Source organism: Amborella trichopoda, chromosome 3 (genome assembly GCF_054954075.1).
Source record: "Amborella trichopoda isolate Santa Cruz 75 chromosome 3, AtrichopodaSantaCruz75HAP2 v2.0, whole genome shotgun sequence".
Taxonomy (NCBI): Eukaryota; Viridiplantae; Streptophyta; class Magnoliopsida; order Amborellales; family Amborellaceae; genus Amborella; species Amborella trichopoda.
The window spans coordinates 44,286,656-44,307,556 of record NC_142338.1 but is presented as its reverse complement, the minus strand read 5'-3'; the positions used below and the strand labels follow the sequence as shown (position 1 = coordinate 44,307,556).

The following is a 20,901-nucleotide window of genomic DNA, read 5'->3' as shown; positions in this document are numbered from 1 at the left end:
TGTGGATTTGCTTTTTTTTATTATTATTATTTTTACTATGTTTATCATTTTGAATATGTGCACAAAACTTCAAATGATTTTTTTTTTTTCTCTAATGGGATCCCGATGGAAGTTGGAGGGTAGGTGCGCCAAATTGGGTACTTTAAAAAAATATCAAAAATAATAATTTATATAAAATAAAATAACTAAAATACCCCTAAAAGTTTAAAGGGAAAATTGGTCGTTTAATATTTGTAATATATATATTATAAGTGTGAGTTATTTAGACGTCTAAACACTCAAAATTTTAGATCCATCCAATATATAAAAACTTAAAATTAAAATAATCAGACATGCTCTAGACCGTCTAATCAAAGATATGACGGTTGAGATTAAAAGTATTTTAGGTGACCTATAGTATGGGTTTCAAGGGTGTTTTGATCATTTTATTTTATTTAATAATATTTATATTTCTTATTAGTGTTTGTACAGGGGAAGTATAGACGCCCAAAAATTTAGCTCAATCCGATGTACAAAAAATAAAACAAAACTGAAATATTCAAATATACTGTCGACGATGGTATTCAATCCTTATATTTTTCATAAATTTTTTTTACAAATTTTTTATGGGTTCTTGAGGGTAAAGAAGCCCAAAATTTTAGCTCAACTTTGACGCATAAAAAAAAAAAAAAAAATTTGAAATATCATAATTAATGACAACTTTAATGAATGGCTAAAATTAACTAATTTTCAGGTCTTATAATTTTGAAGCATAGTATTTCAAAATTTTAAAAACACAGCTATTTTTATTATTCTGCCATCCAAAGTTTAGAATTGGAAATCCCCCGCTAAACTCGCATAAAAAGCCTGGGGAAAGGGCTTCTCGAGTGCGTGCAGTAAAAGAGAAAGAAAAAGAAAAAAAAAACACATCTCAAATAAAATATCCTGATATTATCAGTAGGATGGACGAAAAAAAAGTGGCCCCTCGAGCGTTGTTTTTGTGGCAAACACATGGAAAGGTTTTGGCGAGAAAAGGATAGAAGTGGGGCCTTGTTGGACATTAAACCGTTGCAAACACAATTCCAGAGTCATAGGCAAAGTTGTCCAGCTTTTGGTCTTTTGTTGTTTATGTCAAGGAATTTGGAGCCCCCTGCAAAACCGTGAATACGGCACATGAAAGATGCTCTCACCTCTATTCGTAGCTTGCCATTGCCAACCCTTTCAAGAGACAACACGTACAGAGAGACTAGCAGTTGGGATAACAAATGCATGCCCCTATTCAAGGAGAGAGAGAGAGACATATATATATATATATATATATATATATAGAGATGTTTACACATGGAACATCACTGATATTTCACAAATTACAAATATACAAATTGTGAGAAAAATGGCAACCTGAAAGCGCAGCTGAAAAAGTTCAGATACAAGCAAAATGGAGAACAAGAACAACAACATACATCTTCACACTCTTTTCACAATATCAAAAAAAAAGAAAAAAAACGAATACAATCCGTAGGTTCTTCCAGAAAATTACATTTCAAGGTACCGATCTACAAAATTACCACAGCAGAAACTTAAATCATGATTGTGGGTCAATGTCAGATATCTTGCTTGCGGGTGCCTTATCTCGCAATTCAATGTAAGCCGACGGGAACCAGCCAGCCTTCCCTTTGCATTCGCCTTCCGACCATCCAGCTGGTGAAACCTGTTAATTGCAATGAACTACATCAACTTCAATTAAACAAACCCCCCCCCCCCCCTCACACACACACACATACAGTGACCATGAAAGAGAGAGAGAGAGTCACAGGCACACTTTTCGGAGGTTCACGGTAGAAGAACTAATAGCTCTAGAAAATCTACTCGTTCTTTACAAACCTTTTTTGGCACCATCTTGATAAATGACAAACTTGTCAAACCCAACCCACCCCCCCCCCCCCCCCCCCACCCAACCCCGAAAACATAAAAAACAACACACAACCATGTGCATGTTTTGTGACCATGTCTAGAAACAAACCCATGTTATAGATTCTAAAATAGCGAGTCACAATAACAGAAACCTTAACTGTCAGATCAAACGGCTAGGAGTAAAAACCACAATAAGTACCTGGCGAACCACAACATAGTCACCGACAGAAAGACTAAGCTCGCCCTCTGCCTGAGCATCAAAAGGATGTAATACCTGCACATATAATGCATCTCTTAAGAGAGAACATGTAAAAAATGTTTGATACAAAAACTTTACCATAATTTCCTAGACATGCTGCACGAACTGTTGAAAATGAGTGTGTTACAAATTCCATGCTCCCAAAATCCGTGAATATTCGTGCTCCCAGAGTTCTATATCTCCTTTTTTTTAGCATTTCACAGTGACGACATTCCTTTTATATTACGAAACTCTTACTCCCTTGTGAAATTCTCGAAAAGTAGAAAATAGGAAAATTATAAAAGGCTAAGAAAAAATAAATAATAAAAAGAAAGAAACGAAAAACATTTATATAAGCTGAATTTAGCGATATATAAGAAACCATTCTCTATATAGAGACTCGTGATGCTTTTTTGGCATCTTCAAGAAAAGGGTGATATCCATTGCCTAACCCCTAGGCATAGACGTTGGACATCCTTGCTTGATATATTTTCCACTTGAATCCTCTTAAGAACTCCACACCTTAGTGTAGAACTATCTCACTTCATTCAGCGAGGGGACAAAGTAGTAAAGGAACCATCAAGCACAACGAACATTCCCAAAATTAGGAACAAATAACAAATGGTGGAAAAAAACAATAAGCGGATCTTTTCTTTTCCTTTCTTTTTCTTTTTTTTGTGTGGTGGTGGTGGTGACGGTGGTGGGGTGGGAGGACGAGAAAAGAGTGTAATCAGAAAAAAAAAAGAAATTCTCAAGAAAATTCAAGCCAAGATACTAGAACTAACATAAGATTGAAGTAAGATCCTTCAAAGAGGGTAAACACTTAAAATAAAATTCATGCAAGTTGAACTAAACTATGATTGAAGGAAGACCCTTACTTCTGCTAAAAAGTACATGGCTTTCTGAGTAGCATTAGCAGTGCCACCAGAACCATTCTCAGTTTTGTCTTTGTTTGACGGGGAAGAGAGACAAACATCTGCCAAAGCACCTGACTCATAACGCTGCTTCTCCACCACCATCTGACGTGTTATCAACAGGAAAGTTTAAGATAGACAATTTAACCAGCTGTGTAAGAACCTAGCCCACACTCCACAAAATCCAAATGAGTCGAAGGTTAGATGCCATACCTTAGCATGGAGCTTATCTAGATTATCAGCAACTGCTTTATGGTAAGACCTTTCCGCCTCAACCTGAAGGAGAAAGTGTAAGAACTATATGCCCCTAAACCTTTATAAAAAATCAATTTGGCATCCAGTGAAATCTCAATAGGATCAAATAACAAGAAACCACAAAAGCTTAAACATTTCAACATCCCTATCACCTGCTAAAAGTTGAGCAGAGAGAGGGAGATTTTTTTTCAGATCCAAAAGGCCTGACAACTAACCAATTATATCAATATGGGAAAATAAATATTCATTGATTGAAGATAACGTCTTTTATCCAATTTTTTCACGCTCCTGTGAGAACTGTATCTGTATCTGAATCTAAGCCTTAAAAATCCAAACCTATAATCTGGAACCCGAAATCAGGAAGTCCAAGCCCTAAACATCAAATCTCAAAGAAACTAACTCCAAACACTAACAATAATTCTGTATTTGTAAATCTCATCTAAATTGACAAGGGCTTCTGGACTTTGCATGCAATATTTTGGTTTACCATGAATATGAAATATTAGAACAAGTAACAACAATAACAACAATACAACATAATATTTGACATGATGATGACAATGAGGATGATGGTCATCATGATAAGTGCAAAACCGATAAGTAATTGCCATGAGGGGACTTTGTATGTGAAAAAGACTACCATCCCAATGCAGAGGCTTAAGGAAGAAAATTGAGTCGATCAACAATCAAATGATAAATGAACCTGAAAGCCTTTATCTGCTGGAGAGTATGCAAACATGATTCCCCAGAATTCTAGATATTTTACAACGTAGCCGGAATAGTCAAATAGAGGTAAGGCAACTAAAAGGGAGAAGGCATAACAAAAAAGCTATCAACACACTAAATCTGCCCCTGTAATGCTAAAAGTTAATATGCAAGTCATTAACATACGTAAAAAATGTTGTCCTTTTAATGCACAAAAAATTCATGTATTAATATGAGAGTGATACCATTGTAATAAGTCTTTGGTAAGTGAGGCGTTGTTGTTGAGCCTCAACAGACATCATCGCAGCAGTAGCTTCTTTCCCCAGAGCTGACAAAGAGGACTTAAGCTCTGATAGCTTCATCTCTGCATTTTGTAGTTTATATGCACTGTCTGCATTTGCCCCAGGTTCCTTGGCCTTCAATTGACGCCTTCCAACTTCAGCTACCTGGTTATTCTATATTCACTTAATCTTATATCAAATAAACTGAAAAAGAAACTCGATCTTATATCAAAACTTATCCTACTAAAAAACATCACATAACCCTCAAAAGATACCTGAGCTTCCACCTCCTGAAAAATCCGGTCATACCTATGTGTCAAAAGGCGGGCATCTTCTAAAGGAGCCCCCATGACCATTGCCCTTAATGGCTCAGAAACCTACAGAGATTCATATGAGTTAACAAACCAAGCATAATTAGAGGCCATGGAAGAATATTGACCACCCAGACAAGTTTTTATGAAATAAAATTTTCAAAAGCACTCCTCATCTTAAGTAAGTCTCCTTATTTTAAAACTGATATTAAAACTGGGAAGCACATTTAAGTATCAAAATATTAAGTATTAGAACTGCTACATCCAGACAATGAAATGACAACCAAAATAATATGGATACCAGAGGAACTCGATGTCCAGGTTGTACTTGATCATCAATGATTCTAAAGACCTACCACAGTGATGCAGACTCAAGATAGTGGCCAACCATACACTGAGGAACAAATCAAATCAAATATGTCCTATTTGTTTTTTATGATATTTACATATGAAAACGTACATACAACAGCAACACAATAAGAATAAGAATAAGCATGATGTATTTGTAAATTGAGCACATCACATAAAGGGGATACAGTCTCCAAGATAAAAAGATGGTTATGAGTACAGTAGCATAGAAAACCACAAACATAATCCATTATGTGTAACAAAGTAGTATATTGCTAGTCAGTCTTTTGTGATTCAGTATATAGGTAGCATAATAGTAGTTAAAAGGTGGGAGCTGGTGCAAATGATGCATGTTAGGATTCCCTAGTTTGGGAGTGCCTCTACAACAAATATATAAAAAAGAATTAATTATTTGAAAGATAAAGGATTCATCACAAATTTTCAAAAATAATATTTTCATGAAAAATTAATAATTAAAGATATACTTATTCTACTTACAAATAAATTTCATCAAATAAAATTTGACAGTAATAAATCATATTTACTTGAGCCTTCTCATGTATAAGTCCTTGAAAATAATGTGCTAAAGGTACTTATTAGATATAACATTCGTAAATGTTAGCAAAGGATTTTGGTCAAATGATACACAAGACCAACTGTTTTTCTTCATATATGCCCCTTCATTTAAATATTTCTTTTAAGAAAAGGCGTGAAGTACAGAGAGCAAAAACATGGAAAGACACAGAGAGAGAGACAAAGAGAGAGAGAGAGAGAGAGAGAGAGAGAGATGTACATATTTTTTGAAGAGATGATGGATCTCTCTTGAACATATTTTTTGAAGAGATGATGGATCATCATCATTATCCAAGCCGTATCCCAACTATTTGGGTAGGTTACACGAATCTTGTTCCGTCGTTCCGCTCTATCAAGGGTCATACGCTCAGTCAAAACATAAATCACAATATCTTTTCTCATTACTTCCATCCATGTCCTTTGGCTCCTTTTCCTTGCCCTCTCGGAGCCTTCCACTTGAACCACCCCTCCTAAACGGTGTTGTTCTAAGTCGACGCTGCATATGACTAGACCACCTAAGTGTACTTTCCCCTATTTTATCACTTGTTGGAGCTAATCCTAGGTTCCCTCGAAATTATTCAATTCTATCATTCCTTGTCTTGAGACTTATCCATCGCAACTTCCTCATCTTAGCTACAGTCGTTCTATGGATACATTGTTTCTTGACTGTCCAACATTCCATACCATAAAGCATGGCTGGTCTTCCAGCAATCGTATTGAGTTCATTGGCATGCGACGATCACATAAGATTCTAAAAGCATTTCCACTTCACTTATCCAGCTTTAATTCTATGAGCATCAACTTCCTCAATCTCTCATTTTTCATGGATTATTGACCTAAGATATAAACAATAATATCTTTTTAGGTACTTCTCCACTTATTGTCCACACACTAATTAGTGCTCCCTTATACATGTCTCTCTCCATATCAATATATCCTTTAAAGACTTCTTTCTTTTCTAACACCCACAAATTACTTCTCGAGGTAACATATCATATGCTTTCTCTAAATCAAGACCATGTGGAGGTCTTTTCTCTTCTCCCTAAGCTTCTCAATCAATTGCCTAAGTAAAAAGATAGTCTCAATTGTTGACCTCCCCCCGAGCATAAAACCATACTGATTTTCAATATACTTGTTTCATGTCACAGTTGTTGCACAATAAGTCCTCCCACAGCTTCATAATGTGGAGGTACCCCATCGTATGCCTTCTCTAAATCAATAAAAACCATGTGGAAGCCTTTTCTCTTCTCCCTGAACAATTGCCTAAGTAGAAAAATAGCCTCAATGGTTGGCTTCCCTGGCAAAAATACCAACTAATTTTCTGATACACACCCGTTTCGTGTCTTAATCGTTGCTCAATCAGTTTATCTCACAATTTCATAGTGTGGCGCATAAGTTTGGTCCCTCATTAGTTTGTACAACTCTGTATGCCTCATTTATTCTTGTAAATAGGTACTACAATACTTTTCCTCCATTCATATAGTTCTTTAAATCTTGTTGAACAGCTTGGTCAACTAGAATATGCCAATTTCTCCCATGCACTTCCAAACCTCTATTGGTATACCATCAGGTTCAAAAGCCTTTCTTATATTCATCTTTGTCAGAGCTTCTTTCACTTCAGATATCCTAATCCTATGTAAGTATATATGGCCTCTGACCTCATTTATTTCAATGGTTCCTCCTAATATTGAGTTCCTAGAATGAACGTCATTTAACAATTTCTGAAAATAGATCCTCCACCTTTTATTGACCTTGCCATCCTTCACCAACACCCTTTGATCCTCACTCTTAATGCATTTAAAATAATCTAGATCCCTACATTTCCTCTCTCATTTTTGCTAGTTTGCAGACAATTTGTTCACCTTCTCTTGTCTCTAATTTATTGTATAGATCATCATATGCCTTAAACTTAGCCTTACTATTTTCTTGGCGTTTCTCTTGCCATTTTTATATTCTTCTAGATTCTAATCATTGCTATTCCCTTATCAAGCTTTGTAATATGATCGTTTTTTGCTAATAGTCTTTTGAATTTCATCATTCCACCACCAAATTTCTTTATCTCAAATAATTTTCCCTCTATTTTCTCCTAAAACTTCTTTTTCTACATTCTTAATACAATCAAGCATCTCATTCCATGTAACATTAACTTTGTCCCCAAAATTCCATTTTCCTTATTTTCATCAACTTATTCATAATTAAGTCTATTTTCTCCCTTTTTAAGTTCCACCACCTAGTTCCTATAACCATTAATATCATTCCTCTTTCATCTATTAGTGTAAACATCCATAACCATGAGCCTATGTTGCTTGGTCAAATTCTCTCGTAAGATAACCTTACAATCTTTACATGATGATCATTTTGTCTTCTTAACTAGAAAAAAGTCTATCTGGCTTTTATGTGATCCACTTTACTAAGTTGTTAAATGTCCATATCGCTTTTAAAGTAGGTGTATTGTTAGATCGTCAGCCATAGAAAAAACTCAAGAATAGCATCACCTATCTCATTTCTTTCCCCAAATCCATATCCTCCATGTACTCTATCATATCCTCTACTATCTTTCCTAAATGATCACTCAAGTCTCCTCCTAAAAATGTCCTCTCGCCATTAGGTATTCCTTAGAATAGTCCATCCATGCCCTCCCAAAATTGTATTTTAATTCTATCCTCTAATTCTAATTGTGGTGCATAAGCACTGATTACATTGATTATCTCCTCTCTTAACACAAGTTTTAATTAATAAAGCATATCACCTACTCTCTTGACATCTACTACTATATCCTTTAAATCTTTGTCTACCATTTCCTATATGCCAAAAGTTGGATCAACCATTTCCTATATTAAATGCAATTTTAGGATCATTGCATTTACAACTTTTACTTTTTAACAGTGCAGATGTAAGAATCTTTCCCTTTGAAAAATTTATGGATTTGAATACGTATTACTTTTTTTATTGATATGCATTTTTTACTTATTTATTTATCTATTGGCATATATTGCTTTCTTTTTTTGTTTGATATGCATCTATTCTTTTTTTCCTTTAAAATATAATGAATATGGGTGTGTTGACCTATTGACCAACCCACATTGAATTGGCATCACACTCCCTCCAACATGGGATCATGGCAAAACTGCGATCGTGCTCCAGAGGCAAGGGATTCCTAGAGCGATATCGCCACCGATGGTAGGAGAACCCAACAACTAAGGGCAATATTTGTAATGATCTTCCATTTCTGATGAGCAACATGGTGCCTTAATTGACCGTTTTGTATTCAAGGAGGTCCCATAGTTAGGAATTCTTCACGGTACATATTGTTCAGAGGATTTTATCCTTTTAGTAATGTCATCACAAACACTTCTTTTTATCGTCATCAATTTTTACGGAAAAAAAATGTTGAAAACTAAAGTAGGGCACTAATAATTGTCAATTATAATGATATGGGAAATGTGCCCAAACAAAACACAAAGCACCAACTTTCCCCCAACAAGGTAACGGATGCTTCTCAACGATTATAACTCCAGATAAATGTTACCTTTCACTAAGAAAGAAATGCTCAATTATCAGCAAATGCAAGAGTAGCAAAGTGCTACAGTTGAAAATTTAAAAAAACAAGACTTCCAAATTGCTCTCAAATGAAATTTTTAGTATTTCAAAAGAAAAGAAAGGAACTAACAGATAATTGTTTGGGGGTAGTTTTCGATTAGAGCCCCAACACCAATTCCAGAAGAAATGGAGTACAGAACTAGATCATATTGTACAATACATTCCCAACAATCGGTTTAAAACCAAGGGGGCATTTGGCCTCATCTGACTCGAAAAACCCTTAAAAGGCATGGTGGATGATGGTTCCCAATCAGAGGCGACCTGTCATTGGCGACAGCACATGATAGTCCACTCCCATAGGCAACCAGTAACATATGCACTGGAACACCCAAAAAAGTCAGAAAGTCAAAGGAAAGCTCCCAAACGATCACAAGGCCAATTTTGGAGGACCTCATATTTTGTGTTAAGGGATCTCACAAATAAGAGTCATGAATTTTGGGATCAATTGCAAATCAAAATGCATGATTGGTTAGGATCGTGGGTCAAACCCTATCCAGACTGATGCAGAAGACCTCAAACTGAACGAAAATCTAATCTAAGGAAACCCCAAGATAACCCCCAAAAATTAGGGCATTCTAATATCGACAGGCCAATATATGTGCTAGAGAGTAGAGACAATCTTGGTAGCATGGATGGTGGACTGAGTGGCATGGAAAAATGGATCGATTTAAAAAGAGACCCCCGGAGCTAAAACTTTGAGGGATGATAAAAGTCCTCCAAAAACTTAAGTTTAAAGTTTGAGGTCAATCCCAAATCATGTAGTACCGTTTAGTTAAGGAACTTCGTTGTACCATACTATTCATATGCTAACTCGAGTTACTATTCACCATCACCCAAAACGCAACAAAAACAACACAAAATCACCATTTTTTTTTTTGGCCATTCTCCCAAATCCCATGGTGAAATGGGCTGATTTTTTGATATGTTGTTCCTCGTTAAGAGAGCTTTCCATCCATATGTATATTTTGAAGAGAGATGTTGGGAAATTTTCACTTGTTGCAGGCAGCATGACTTCTGGTCACTCTACGGACGATTTCTCAAATCCGGGACGAATCTTGAGCTGAAATTTGGTGTGCAAACTCTTGACTCAATCCTTTTTCCATCAATATAAAATTTGCCATAGGTCATTTGAATATTGGGGGAGATTTTGAAGCCCATTTGCTGCTATAATTTTGATGTTGCTGAAATTGCAACCCACACCTACAAAAACGCTCAGAGCTCCCTCAATACTTGGGAGTTTTTACGTGAAACTTGAGACAAAATGGTCCTAAATCAATTTTCTATGACTCTACAAAGCTAAAATGACCACATACTAGTGGAAAAACAGCGAAATAAGTAGTGGATCTGATGGGTATATGGATCCCCAAAGTTTTCAAGGATAGTAAGTGATATTTTCTTCAAAATCACTCCAAAAACCTTGCCTTTGGGAAACTGACTGAACAAAAAGTTGTGAATTCACCCATGGATTGGAATGTGTATTATCCATATATGAGATATTCCAATTGAGAATATCTATTGACCTGATTATCCACCCAGGTATCAATTCTATGTAAACCCCAGCCCTAGGTCATATAAAGGTTGGATGTTGAAAACTTCAGGAAGCAGCTTAGAGAGAGAGAGAACACACAAACTAGAGAGATGAACTCCCTTAGAGAGAGAAACTTAGCTCTACCTCTAAGGTTGAGCCAAAATCCTAGCAAAGAGAGAGAGCCAAATATGTCGGGGCTTCTGCCGACATGATACAAGCCGGATGGCCTAAAAGGATCTGCTAACCAGATCTGGGAGATTATGAACCCAAACACAATTGCAAGCATTTTTGCTTTATATTATATTCAAAAGTTCTGTTTTCCCATTTTTGTTGTGTGTTTTGCTTTTATTTGAGCGCACACACACAAAATTGGGCCAACAATAATATGTGAACAACTTAACTGAGCCTTGGACTAAAGTTTTAGCCTTTAGTAACTTTAATGGCCCCAGCCAGTGACCTTGCTGTTCTGGACGGAGGCCCAAGCTTCCCAAGTATGGTGTGTTTGATTTTGTTTGATTTCCCAACCTCTAGGAAATGAGAAAACATGTGCCACACAAACCACTTCAGGACTAGAACTGAGCAAGAGGTTGTAATACCTGCAACTTCCTGAATCCCAACCCATGATGTGCCCAAAAGTGCACAAGAAGGACCACTCCACATCCTGCTTGTTATTTGGACAGATTTGCAGACTGCTTGTTTTTTGGGCAGGTTTGCAGAACATGAAAACCTATTGCATGTACCTTTTACCTAAAAGTGATATAAGTCAAGTTCAATCATTCGCATTCAGCTCTGTTCTGCTGAGGATTCAAGCAACAAAATACAGTATTACAATAGGAGTTAGAATCCTTCAAGAAGCAACTTGAGAAACATAGAAGAACTATAATTTCCATATGAGCCCTTCAGCTGTAAGATTCCCCACAAAGATTTCAATGTAAAACCTTAAATTATCTCCAAGCATTCTGCTAAACAATATGATACACAAATTAGTGGTTCCCGTTGAACATGGTTAAGAAGCACATGTTTCTAAGGATATGGCCAGTCTAATTTTGCAGTATTTGTGATTGACAGCTTTGCTAGGATGAAAAAATCCACAACAAAATGTCTTTACTTATTCTTTTCTTTTGTTTTTTTGGGGGGGGGGGGAGAGGATCATAACCAATCAAGGCTGAGTCCGTACCCCAACATAGCAACATATCTGAATTTGGGAACTCCTTGGAGACGTATTGCCTAGCAGCTTTTTACAAATTTTGATTTTCCTTGGAATCTGGGCCATGTAAACTATATGTCTTTGATCTAATTATTTAAAAGAACATCTATCAAAATTCCTTAAAGTAATAGATTATGTAAGCTTTACTGATAATGCACATAAGATGTCCACTAGCAGAGAACAAAAACCTCACCATGTTATCAGTATTCTGAAATGTTCTTACAACATGCCTCAAAGAAATGTGCCGACAACATGCGTTTCTCTGTGACAGACTCCGAAAGCATATCTTTTTTGTAAAGCCTATATAAGTAAAGGGAAACTGAAAACAAAATGTCACCTGAGTACTGAGGATCCTACGCAAATTTTCTCTTTCACTTTCCATGGAATTCCGTGAAGTCCCAAATTGACGTGATGCACTTGCAAGAGTAGTATTTGAGCTGTGGCTCTCATTCCCATACTTGCAACAATCATCTGCTAGCTTTGTTGCTAGGTACAACATGAGGCCAACAATTTTAAACAGTGTCACTAAAAAATGCAAATCGATGCTAGTAATATCCAAATATATGAGTATGAAACCAACCTTACCTATTTCCATCTGCTTTGAACTAGTAGAAATGAGACCTTCAATACTGCGAACAACATCTTTCTGAAAATGCTATTTAAACAATTCAAAGAGAAGTCTCAAACTTGGTGTTTCAGATTACATCCTGGCAAATTAAACCTCAAGAATTCATAAAACAAAATTACTCAAAATAGAAGTATTTGGAGCTCAACTATAGCATGGGGAAGGCCAAGCAGAACAACCACTATACCTTTGCAGCTCTTGTGGATATATAGAGGCTTTCCAGCTTTTTATGGCATCGAACCTCAGCCTCATCAGTGATGACAGTGTCATTTCCACCATGTGTGGAGAATTGTCTCAAAACAGCCTGCTCTAGCACATAGAAAGGTTTTACTAAATATTTTAAGAAATATGTAAGAGCCACTAGAGGAAGACAAATTTACAAATTTGGATATCCAAGTGCACCTATTTACACAAACACACACACACACAGAGGGAGAGAGAGAGAGAGAGCATGGATCAAAGTAGGCATCACAATAAGAAGAACTAGTTTATGGCCACACCAAAACCATACAGATATCACTTAAATATGTGACTAGAGTTCACAACCATCTATCTAAAGAAAAGCACATGATGACATCAAAGACTTGCATTATCTCTACTGCAAAAAATTTGTCTTTTCTTTGGGAAGGTTGGCTTGACTTGCATGAGGGAAGTTCAAATCATAGACTGATCTCTTCCAAACCGATTGTGTTACATCAAAGGCCAGGGAAAGATATTATAGAAATGCTTCTCTTATCAATTCCAATAAACAGGTTCATGCATATCACACGCAAAGATCTATAAGAAAAACATTAGGCTACAGCTAGAAATGCTTCTCCTTTCGATTCCACGAAATTGGATTGCCATGCATCTTGTACATAGAGATTTATACAGAGTCTATAGTAAATACTGCAAATTTGGATGAGTTTCAAATCCAAGCAAAGTGGGTTAGGATCCTATTTCCATTTAGAGGCATTCTGTCTTGAGATTGAGTCTAGAAGTCAAAATGTACATGTCTGTATAAGTGAATATTGCATGTACATCCATATTCTTGCATATAATGGCATTTGTGCCCATTTATTCCTCTTACAACATGACATCATTATGTAGCCTCAAAGAGCCCATAGCATCATCAGTGTCATAATGACACCGCAACTATGATCCAATCAAAAACTTATCTCTTCTAATTTATATAAAAAATCTAGGGTGAAATCTAGGGCCTGCCTTGATTGGCGCAATGGTCAGTCTACCCTATCCGTCATCCCAGGTTTGCTTAGAACAAAACCAAAGGGTAAGACCAATCCAAGCAAAAGATAACACTAAAATATTCTAAAAATCAGGAGAATATAAGGTTATATTATTAGAATACAGATGAACTATACATTTGGAAATTGGAAGGCACAATTTGAGTTTTGCGAGTTGGTAATTCTGTTACAAATAACAAGCCAAGCAGCAGAATGAGCTAGGTTAATTAAGAATCCTAACTTTGTCTACAGGAAAGGGCTAATCATCGTCTGTTATCGATGAATCAAACTGTTGGTATGCTCTCCAACTACAAAAAGCTCGCGATGGGTACTGGTATGCTCTCCAACTACAACAAGCTCGTGACGGGGACGGGGGCTATCTATTAGCTTGCAATGCAATGCCTATTAAAGTAGACGAACGCTTCAATAACCTATAACTAACTACCAAACCAATGAGAGGAGTTTGCTACACGGCACGAGTCTATAGGCGACTTAAGCCGATGACTTATACAAGGAGGGCTATGTGATGCCCTAACTGAATCATGCTCCTGCCTGATACAAGGTGGATGATGTGGCCGATCTCATCTGCTTTCCCCTCATAAGTCTATGAGGCTATGGTGGCCAATCCCCTCTCCCATTCACTAACAAGGACAGGGGGTCACGACCACTTCGGGCATTTCAGGTGGCGAGAAGACTTTCTTCTTTCATCCATCGAAGAAAGGCGGGCATGTAGTCCTATAATAGCCTTTGAGATACGCTTTCTCCTTTCATGAATGAAGAAGGGCGTAGTGAACTCTAAAAAAGAAAGGCAGGCAGCCTGGGATAGAGAAGTCCCCCGGCCAACTCTTGCTTTGCTTCCTATTTCCCTCCCGGAACAAATGGAATAACACGGAGGCAGAGGGCCATTATTCCATTGCGATTGCTGGTTTCAATTCTTGCTTCCAGCCAGAGAATTGGGAGCCTGAAGTTTTGGAACCCTTTACTGATCTGATAGGAGCTGACAAGTGAAGAAGGGCTCCCTTCACTACATTAGGAGTTCGATGGAACGGGGATGGAGCTTCGGGCATTAAGGAAAAGTAAGGATTTCTTCTCTCAATAGATTCAAGTATAACATGCAGATTATTATATCAGCACAGAAAGAAAGGCAGGGAGCGGGTGGGCAGTTGGGGCATCGCACTCCTATAAAAGATATCTCAATTAATATACATAGCAGAATCTCAGTCTAGCATTCAGTCTCAGCAGGGCGCAGTGGCATTTTTATTGGCTAGTCTGGGTAGGGCAAGAGCAAAGGCCGGTTGTTGAATCAAGGTCCAGGTGGGCAGGCAGCCGGAAAGTGCTTCACATCGCATAGCGAAGGAACCATCTAACCTACCCTTCTTCTTTTACTCCTTTTAGGCGAGGCAGAGCCAATTTGATTCTATTCTATAGAAGACTTAACTCTTCTCTTTCATAAGCAGCAGGCCGGGAAGAAAGCTGGCAGTAGGGGCAGAGCTATTGTCGGCCCTTCTTTCTAGACGGAAGCAAGCCCTCACGGGGAACAATAGAAAGCAAAGCCTTTGTTTCACAGCTTCTTCTTTGCCGTTAAACTAGCCGGAAGGGCTAATAGAAACCTCGCAGGCTCACTGCTTCCAGGCAATGAAGGAGAGCGGCGCCGCCTTTACCGTTTGTCCTTCACCCCCTGTCTCCCGCCACTGCTCATTCTCCAAGGTTTCCCGTTTGTGCCCTGTCCTTCGGACCTTTAATGGATTTGTTGTCGCTTTTTATTGCTTTGAACTCCTATTATGCTTTATAGGGAGAGAGGGGAAGCGATTGATTGATTTCTCGTCTTGCGGTAGCGATACTTCGGGCAAGTGCTAGTGGCCTTGCTCAGAAAGTTTTTCCTTCCAAAGTCAACTCCTGAAGTTACGTCTTTTAATACTGGGATTCAAGTCAAGTAGTTGAGATAAGCTGTTTGTTGTTTGCTGTTTGTCAGGTGCCATTAGTTAAGTTCCTTTTGTTCGTTACGTTAGCTCTAAAGTTCAGTGGTTCAAGTCAATAAGCCAGGAGGTCTGTTGGCACTACACAAAGAACAGTCACTCACGGTAGTTTCGGGAAGAGAGTAGATAGTTTAAAAAAAGATTCCCTTTTTCGTAAGCTTGGCAGGTCAGTTCGGTACTAGTGGATCAAAAAGATAGGCCAGGTCAGCTGCGGCTTCCAGTGCCAGCACAAAATTGGTTTGGAAATCACAAAGAGGGCGTAGCCTTTAGAGAAAAAGTCCCTCTTGTGTCGGTAGAAGGGAAAGCAGCTAAGATAGAAAGACCAGTTCTCTTAGTCAAGTGGCTTAGATCACGGAGTTTGTTTTTCTCTCGTTCATGTTGACAGTTCAAGCTACTTTTCTTAGAGACGGGATTGTGCTTTTGAACCAAATCTCTTTCTTTCCTTTCGTTCTAGTTTCGAATAGAAAAAAAAGAGCAAAAGGGACTGAAGAAACTCTTTACTTTACTAGTAGGGGCGCACTAGCTGCGAAGAAAAGCAAGAAAACGGATGAGCGTTAACGTAACAGCTTTCCCACTAGCTATTGCTTGTTGACTTTTGAGCCAAAGACAAGAAAGAAAATGGATGCACTAACGTGCAACGGCTTTCGCGCTAACCATTGCTTGTTGGCTTTCGAGCAAGCAAAGAAAAGCAAGAAAACGAGTCCACGTTAGCGCAATTACTTTCGCGCTAGGCTAGCCGGAGTCAAGGTCCTATTAAAGGGAGGAGGCACAACAACCACTTAATAGGGGTAACACCCTCTCTTTTAGTCTTCCTAAGGTACTTTATTTCAGCTCGTGGACTCTAGCTTGCAAGAAATAGAGTAAGGAAGGAACCAATCTAATAAGGAGTCATATCTCATTGCTCAAGTTCCTATGGTACCAAAGCAGGGATCAGTATTCCAGTGGTGTGGTATTGAATCTCTATCTCCATCCTGACTAGTAGTCGATAGGAGTTAGACCTGATTGCTATTGGTGCCTACGGCAAGGAAGGTGAATAGGGATCGGTGACACGTGAATGAAAGGATAGGGATCACCATGTCAGATATTCAAAAGACAAGGCAGCTTGGAAGGCCAGATAGGGAAGAAGTTACGAATACCCCCAAAAACCTTAAATACAATGGGGGAGGCCTCTCACTTCTCGTGAAGATCACGCCACCTACTGGGGATGGATCTACGGATAAGATCCTGCTGTGCACATCACGTGATCAGGAGTGTGTGGAGCCGCAGGGTTTCAGCCTCTTGTTGGATGAGGCGCTCCCCCAATTGCCTGCATCAATGATCACTCCAGATAGGACTGCGATGTGAAAAGAATTGACGAATACTCCAAACCATGGCCCAAAGATGAGAGAGGAAATAAGCCCCAATCTAACATGAATCTCAGCTGAGATTTGAGATTTTCAACAAGTGGAGGAGAAGGTGGTCAACACGCAGGCAGTAGAGCCCCATGAGGATGTGATCAACGAAGAAAAGGACAGATTAGAGGACCCAGGAGATGGAATAGATGTTCGTTCAGCACAATCTTCGGATCAGCCTCCTGTTTTCAAACGCCACCATGGTGTGGGCCTTCGTGAGTTGTTGTTGTCTCCTCCAGCTTCCACCAACGAAGAGTCAAGCAATGATAGCTCTACACAAGAATAAAAAAGGCATGATCTCAGGCAGAGGAGAGAAAAAATAGAACAGAAAAAGGCCACGCAGGGCAGGAACACGAGATTTGTGAGGGGAGAAAATGGCTAATGGCAAGAAGATAGCATCCATTCCAACTCGGTTAATTCATGAAGATTTTTTATTGGGATGTTAGGGGACTAGTTAAAGCGGAGATGAGGGGGGAATTTAGGAAGAAGGTGAAAGAACATACGCCAGCTATCATTGTCCTGGCGGAAACGAGGGCCTTGGAGAATAGGGCTATGCAAATGCGCCCGAGTTACAGGGATACAGGTGGATGTTTAACTATGATGCAGACACAGGTGATAGAATCTGGGTTGCATGGGATGTGCAACTCATATCCAGCCATAAATAGTCTTTCACTATCATAGTTACAGAGAGAATCTCATGGCATATATGGTGCTGCCCTATTGTGTATGTTGTAATCTAACAGATCGAGAGAACGGAGCTATGGGAGCACCTCAGAACCTTGGCATAGCAAAACAACCTGCCATGGGTTGTAATTGGGGATTTTAGTGACTGCAATTGAGGAATAGAAGAGGGATACATGCACCACATCCCAGGAAGATGAGGGAATTTTGTTATGCTATATAGGATTGCAGCCTGACGGATTCGGGAAATGGGGGTAGAACTTTGACATGGGACAATCGCCAGGTTGGACACAGGAGTGGAGGAACAACTTGACAGGGCAATGGCTGATTGGAGATGGCTCAATGAGTTCTCCGATACAAAGATTGAGGTGCTGGAATATAGCTTTTATGAATTATGTATTTTCAACCGAACCAACGAATACATCCTATATATATATATATGATTTATAGGTTGAAATTACTTAGAGATGAACAAATCAGTCTGAAACCTGAATATCCATAACCAGCAAGAAACTACAAGTAAACAAATTAAAGACAGCAGGTGATCAAGAGAAAAAATCATATTTCCGAGTTACAATTAAATTAATCACTTGGCACTGTCATGGACTTTACAAGAATTACGTTGCTCTAAAAATCATAAGTTCATCTCAAAGGCGACTTCATGCCCCAAATCCATAAAAATTTGGATAATTATAACCAAAATAAGGGAAACTGCTCAAACAAGAAAATTATCTGATAACAAGAAATTTTAATCCAAAATATCATTTCCAACCATAAAACCATGACTAGTTACAACCAATAACGACAAAATTTGAAACTATTTTTTACAAAAAGAGCCATTGAAAGAAGACTGTTCAAAAAGTCGATTTGATCCCTGAGACCAACAAAAGAAGGAATAGACATGAATGTGAGAACGAAAACTTAGAAACCAGGATGTTTTTGTCAATTAACCATAATATCTAACCAACTTTGTAAAAGTAAATCACAGTTATGCTAAACACTATTAAAAATTCATTATAATTTATAAATAAAAGCATACCTGCTGCTGCTTTGACACCTGCTCTCTGAACTTGCTTGCTTGCCTCTTCAATGTATCCATTTTGTTGATCTCTCAAATCAAACTCTCATACCAGAACCAATCATTATTTCTACAAAATTCAGATCAAATACAGGTCAAATCCTGTAAAGTTTCATGATAGTCCAAATCACGACCCAGTAATCAAGTCTTGGCCTAAAAATTTAGAATAGTCTGTGTTATTGTCCATCAACTACTGTAAATCTCCACGAATGTCCAATCATCAATTATTTCAGTGAAATTCCAGAAACTCCAGCTAAAATTCACATTATATCCGTTAAAACTCCACAAACAAATTCATATTAACTCCAATAAATCTCTACAACTATCAGAAACCTAAACCAGTCATCAAATATTTCCATTGAGCCACAGAAAATTCAGGTAATCATGAGATTAAATCCTGCAAATCTCCACAAATGTCATATCTCAATCAAATTCAACAAAAATGAACTCAATTTCAGTTATATATTCGACTACAGATTCATGAATGCCTCCAACTTCAACACTCATCAAATAGCTCAATCAAATTTCACTAAAGATCAGCGAAATTTCAGATAAAACCCTGAAAGCTCCACGAAATTCATTAACCAAACAAATTGTCACAAAATTCAACCAAATTTTCAATCATTAAACTAGTTCAGGTGACACCGTCTAGGTCTCCAAGAGAATCGAGTAATCAGCAAAAAAGCTCATAAGAAGATAAAAAACTGAACATTTTCCTTGAAGGTCGAAATGATAATTCACGAGTATGTTTTGTTCTGAGAACAAAACTGGAGAATATTCTCAAAAATTGCAGAGTTATGAAGCCCAGATCACCGGATTCGGAATTTTTTTTAACAGAGCGCAAAGGAAAGACCGTTCGTGAATCTAAAGACTGTTTCGACACTCACCCAAAAAAACAACAACAAAAGACTGTTTGAACTTTTAAAGTGAGCGTAGGAAAGTAATGAGGAAGAAATGTTAGCTTTTTAATTTCATTTAATTTTCATTTCCCACGAAGAAATTCCAACTATAGGTGACAATATTGCCCCTAGTCTTTTGTTGAAATCTTCCACGACAGAATGATGGTAGAGGATTCTATGCTCCATATGATCATGGAAACATTATAGACATGAGGGTTATCATCATCCGTCAGTGGGATTGACGGAGATGGAGGAAGTTGGCCCAATAAAGCATGTCGTGGGTTCATTTGTACTCCCCAATTGTGGAAGGTTATGACCCATTACTATTGTAATCAATTAACTAGACTGTCCGTTTCAGCCCAAAATGCAGTGTTTATAGATCCGCAAGATATGTATCATTGTTTTTGAGTTTCAAAATATATGTATCATTTTTTTTGAGTTTCAAAATTTATTATCAAAATTGATTCAAATCCATTTTGGAGATCACTGTTTCCCAAAATGCTTTCCATATAAGGATTTGACGTGGGGCTTTATTTTATTTGCATAAAACATCGCCCAATAAAAACTTCATTCACATGGATCATAATATACTCTGCCCTTTACCACATTTTGGGTGGACGACTAGCATGAGGTTGCAGGGTGCGGTTTGTATACCCATCAGCATTAAACACTCAAATGTACACTTAGTAGCCCTCGCAATGAGCTACGTGGGACCTGGGCCACGAATTGTGCCCTGAGGGTCAGGCTAGGGCTAGCACTAGCTTGGCCCTAACAAGGCCAGGGCTAAGGCTGGCCCCGCCCTTTAACTTCTAGCACTGGCACCTTTGAAAACCCTTGATATGACTTATGATATATTTTGATCCCTATATATAAAATTTAAAACTCTAGAATGGTGTAGGTTGAACACATTTATAAGGGCTGTGATCTAATGCACCAGTTGTATTATAGTATAATACAACTATACTTCAAGAAAACCATATTTGTGGTATTTGTATGACTCAAAATTTTACACACACTCTCTCTTCATCTCAATAATCAATCTCAAAAAAATAAAAGTTCAATTTGGACCTTAGATATGGTCAAAATGAATCTCCTCCAAGAATGTTTTTGAACTATTCATTTGGTGAATTTCATGATCTTAGCCTTTACCTACTCATAATCTTTTTTTCTTTTTT

General features: G+C 37.9%; 1 protein-coding gene across 5 annotated transcripts; it reads right to left on the bottom strand.

The window, feature by feature from the left end:
- Positions 1 to 1,313: 1,313 nt before the first annotated feature.
- LOC18443996 (SH3 domain-containing protein) lies at positions 1,314 to 19,718 on the bottom strand. Of its 5 annotated transcripts, none has more exons than XR_016051183.1 (11): positions 18,789 to 19,718; positions 12,666 to 12,782; positions 12,439 to 12,508; positions 12,191 to 12,339; positions 11,243 to 11,393; positions 4,562 to 4,663; positions 4,251 to 4,451; positions 3,259 to 3,321; positions 3,010 to 3,150; positions 2,093 to 2,167; positions 1,314 to 1,690 (listed from the first exon to the last, which is right to left on the bottom strand). XR_016051183.1 is itself a non-coding variant. In XM_088860765.1 (10 exons), the coding sequence occupies exons 3-10, from the start codon at positions 12,446 to 12,448 to the stop codon at positions 1,565 to 1,567; spliced, it is 867 nt and encodes a 288-aa protein (XP_088716891.1). In that variant the 5' UTR covers positions 12,449 to 12,508; positions 12,666 to 17,340; positions 18,789 to 19,718; the 3' UTR covers positions 1,314 to 1,564. The 5 variants fall into 5 exon arrangements, 3 of the variants coding, with proteins under 3 accessions (XP_088716891.1, XP_006854237.1, XP_088716892.1); XR_016051184.1 differs by having other exon boundaries at positions 4,596 to 4,663; XM_088860765.1 differs by lacking the exon at positions 11,243 to 11,393 and having other exon boundaries at positions 12,666 to 17,340.
- Positions 19,719 to 20,901: the final 1,183 nt, after the last annotated feature.

What these genes read in the sequence shown, in the direction of transcription:
- LOC18443996 (XM_006854175.4), bottom strand. Translation starts at nt 18,848, where the DNA reads ATGGATACATTGAAGAGGCAAGCAAGCAAGTTCAGAGAGCAGGTGTCA. An exon ending in TTCAAAGCAGATGGAAATAG is followed by an intron (nt 12,340 to 12,438) that starts GTAAGGTTGGTT and finishes TGTTGTACCTAG; the next exon opens with CAACAAAGCTAGCAGATGAT. An exon ending in TTCAGGAGGTGGAAGCTCAG is followed by an intron (nt 4,452 to 4,561) that starts GTATCTTTTGAG and finishes TAGAATAACCAG; the next exon opens with GTAGCTGAAGTTGGAAGGCG.